Source organism: Sus scrofa, chromosome 13, assembly GCF_000003025.6.
Source record: "Sus scrofa isolate TJ Tabasco breed Duroc chromosome 13, Sscrofa11.1, whole genome shotgun sequence".
In the NCBI taxonomy this organism is placed as follows: Eukaryota; Metazoa; Chordata; class Mammalia; order Artiodactyla; family Suidae; genus Sus; species Sus scrofa.
This window is the reverse complement of record NC_010455.5, coordinates 162,161,851-162,165,413: the sequence shown is the minus strand read 5'-3', so window position 1 is coordinate 162,165,413 and position 3,563 is coordinate 162,161,851. Positions and strand designations below refer to the sequence as shown.

The 3,563-nt window shown below is 34.9% G+C and overlaps 1 protein-coding gene across 1 annotated transcript; it reads left to right on the top strand.

The window, feature by feature from the left end:
• LOC110256319 (olfactory receptor 5K3-like) lies at positions 495–1,421 on the top strand. Its single transcript, XM_021069632.1, has one exon. The coding sequence runs from the start codon at positions 495–497 to the stop codon at positions 1,419–1,421; it is 927 nt and encodes a 308-aa protein (XP_020925291.1).

Genomic DNA, 3,563 nt, shown 5'->3' with positions numbered 1-3,563 from the left:
GGCATTCTTCAGGTAATTCTTAAGTATAATATTAACATATCTATTATATGCTTTTTAAAAACAAGCCTTTAACTGGGAGTGTATAAGATACTTTTAAACAGTGAATAGATACACTTAAATTTATTTTTAAAATCTTTAATATAAATCTTGACAATAAGCTTCTTTGAGAGTACTGAAGAGAATATGGGTACCCTAGATTTGTACACTATACTTGCATAAATTCATAAAGACAAACCTTTTCCACTGTAGACATTATCCATGTAATTAGCAAAATAGTCTCCTGAATCCTAAGTTTCAGATTTGAGGTCACAGAGGCTGACATCTTAGAAGAATGTATGTTCCCTAAGAAGGCTATGCACCTGTATCACAGAGACAGAGAAGCTGGAGAAGCTCCTCCTTGTGATGTAAAATGAAAAATTTGAAGAGAAAATTATGCACATTCTAAATTAGAATTTTCTATCCCCATAATTCCTGTCACAACAGATAACACAGAGATGACTGAGGATAACTGCTCCTTGACAACTGAGTTTATCCTCACAGGATTTACCGATCACCCAGAGCTGAAGACCCTTCTGTTTCTGGTGTTCCTTACTATCTATCTGATCACCATGGTGGGAAACCTTGGTCTGGTGGCACTGATCTTTACAGAGCATCGACTTCACAAACCAATGTACATCTTTCTGGGTAACCTCGCTCTGATGGATTCCTGTTGTTCCAGTGCCATCACCCCTAAGATGCTACAGAACTTCTTTTCTAAGGACAGAATGATTTCCCTGTATGAATGTATGGCACAATTTTATTTTCTCTCCCTAGCTGAAACTTCAGACTGCATTCTCCTTGCAGGAATGGCCTATGATCGCTATGTGGCCATCTGCAACCCACTGCAGTACCACACCATGATGTCAAAGAAACACTGCATTCAGATAATCACAGGGGCGTATATAGCTGGAATCCTAAATTCTATGATTCATGTTGGGTTTCTGTTTAGGTTAACTTTCCATGGGTCTCATCAAATCAATCACTTCTTTTGTGATGTGCTTCCATTATACCGGCTCTCCTGTGTTGACCCTTATATCAATGAACTGATGATATTTATCTTTGGAGGGTTAATTCAAATTTTCACTGTTATCACTGTAATAATTTCTTACTTTTTCATCCTTTTGACAATTTTCAAAATGAAATCCAACAAGGGCAGAGGGAAAGCCTTATCTACTTGTGCATCCCACTTTCTCTCTGTCTCGATATTCTATGGTTCTCTTATCTTCACGTACATTCAACCAAATTCAGTTAAAGAAGAAGACAAAAATATACCTATTGCTGTTTTTTACACTTTAGTGATTCCTTTATTAAACCCTTTTATTTATAGTTTAAGAAATAAGGAAGTAATAAATGTCATGAAAAAAATTATGAAGATATTATAATGTTCTGAAACAATTATCAAGACCTGTGGTAACTGACTTTAAGCTGATAAAGTATTTTTCCAAAATCAAGGAACACTGATAAAGTGGAAAATGGCCACTTCATATATAAAATATTAAATTACTAAAACATGATTAGTGTATGAATCAAATAAACATAAGAAGGTAGATATTCTGTTAAAATATATTCCAAAATCCAACCCACCAGATTTTATCAGGAATTAACTAAATTACTAGTCTTGAGGTCACAAATTGTATCAGGCTATAATTAGTTCCACCATGAAGTGCTTTTTTTCAGAGTATAATTAGTTACAATTTTCAACAAGTCCAACAAACTCTAGAAATACAATTCATTTTGTACAATGTCACCTCCACTTAACATTGTTAGCAAATTTCTGGATCCCAAGTCATAATCTAAAAAGCTCCCCACATCTTAAATTCTCAGAAATTAATTTCTCCTTATACCACACTGTGTGAAAGCAGTAAACGATATATTTCCATCTGAACCTCAGTTCTGAATTTGTTCAAGAGACTGTGTTTGAATATGGATTCATGCATGATACGTATTCTCTAATCAAGAAACAATTTCTTCTTTATTGTTAGTCAATTATTTATCAAGTTCACTAAAATAGCATGTCTGAATACATTCATAATTTAGCAGTCTATAGTTGAAGATGGCGCTACTTATATTGCTATCACTATGTATTTGGTACTTCCATGTACTTTTGCTTTTGATTGGTAGTCTACCATATATGACAGGGTAATTCCTGAATATATTAATTAAATAAAGCTTTTACCCCTCTCTGATACTATTAATTGACCTGTTTGTTATTAGGAATACCACTAACCTGGACTGATCCAAATAAATTATGGAAATATGCATAGAATGAACCAAAATGTGGAAGGGCTGTTCAAGTGTAAATGAGGCAGGACTATTAAAATTTTAAACATATAAGGAAAAATATTTATTCATCATTACATGTGTAAAAAATGAAAGAAAAGTAATTTACTGAGAACCTACTATGTGCAACGCACTATACATTTTATGTATATTATCTACATGAAATAATGACATGATTTTTCATGTTTTACCTCAGTAAAAATCTCATACTTCTAAATATTAAGGATCTTGCTCAAGTTCATCCTTGTTGCCACACTGAGCTAGAATTAAAATTAATACTGTCTTTTCTGGCACATGCTTGGGAGTTTAAAAATGGAGATCCTTGTAAATTTGGACATTTAGTCTTAAGTAGAATCAGAAACAAACTGTGCCTTTAAAATGGGGACATATTTTTATTCTTGAAGGAAAACAGGAATGGGTGTGACCAGAGTCCATATTTATAGAAATGAGTATGGTGCTGGGAATCAGGATGAGGAAGGTGAACCATGGGCTAGAACCAGAAAGCTGACAGAACTACTAGGGAGAGTTGGTACTGCATACAGAAAAAGGTAGAAGTGGATCCAGTTACTGAATTTATTGTTAGTAGTAGTATTACTATTTTGCTGTTTAGGGCCACAATAACTGCATATAGAAGTTCCAAGGCTAGAGGGGTCTAATCAGAGCTGCCAGCCTATGCCACAGCCACAGCAATGCAGGATCCGAGCCATGTCTGCAACCTACACCACAGCTCAAGCCAGCTCCATATCCCCAACCCACTTAGCAAGGTCAGGGATAAAAGCCTCATTCTCATGTACATTAGCTAGATTTGTTTCTGCTGTGCAACAACGGGAACCCCAAGGTAATTACTGAGACTTTAAATACCACCCTAAGGAATCTGAATTGATCTTAGAGCCATCAAGCACTGACATCTTGCTGGAGCAGAGTAATATGATCTTATCTTTCAAAAACCTATCCTTGCAAATGATTGGAAAGAGAGCCAAGAAAGGAGACTAACTTCAATAATTCATATATCAGATGAGGAGAAGTGAAAATACAGAACACTCTAAAAGGAAAGGACACTTCAGGTATGAGGAAAACTTTAGGGAAAAAAAGTAAGTTGTAGCTGTTGGATAATAAAATGAAGGCCTATCTTCTAGTAAATTTCAAACATGTCATAACTGATTTCATGTCATCAATACTTAAAAGGTGCCTAATACATCTGGTCATTCAATACACATTTCCTTCGGTAGTTTTCAATATAGTTA

Excerpts from the sequence above, each read along its gene's own strand:
- LOC110256319 (XM_021069632.1), top strand. The coding sequence starts at position 495 with ATGACTGAGGATAACTGCTCCTTGACAACTGAGTTTATCCTCACAGGA.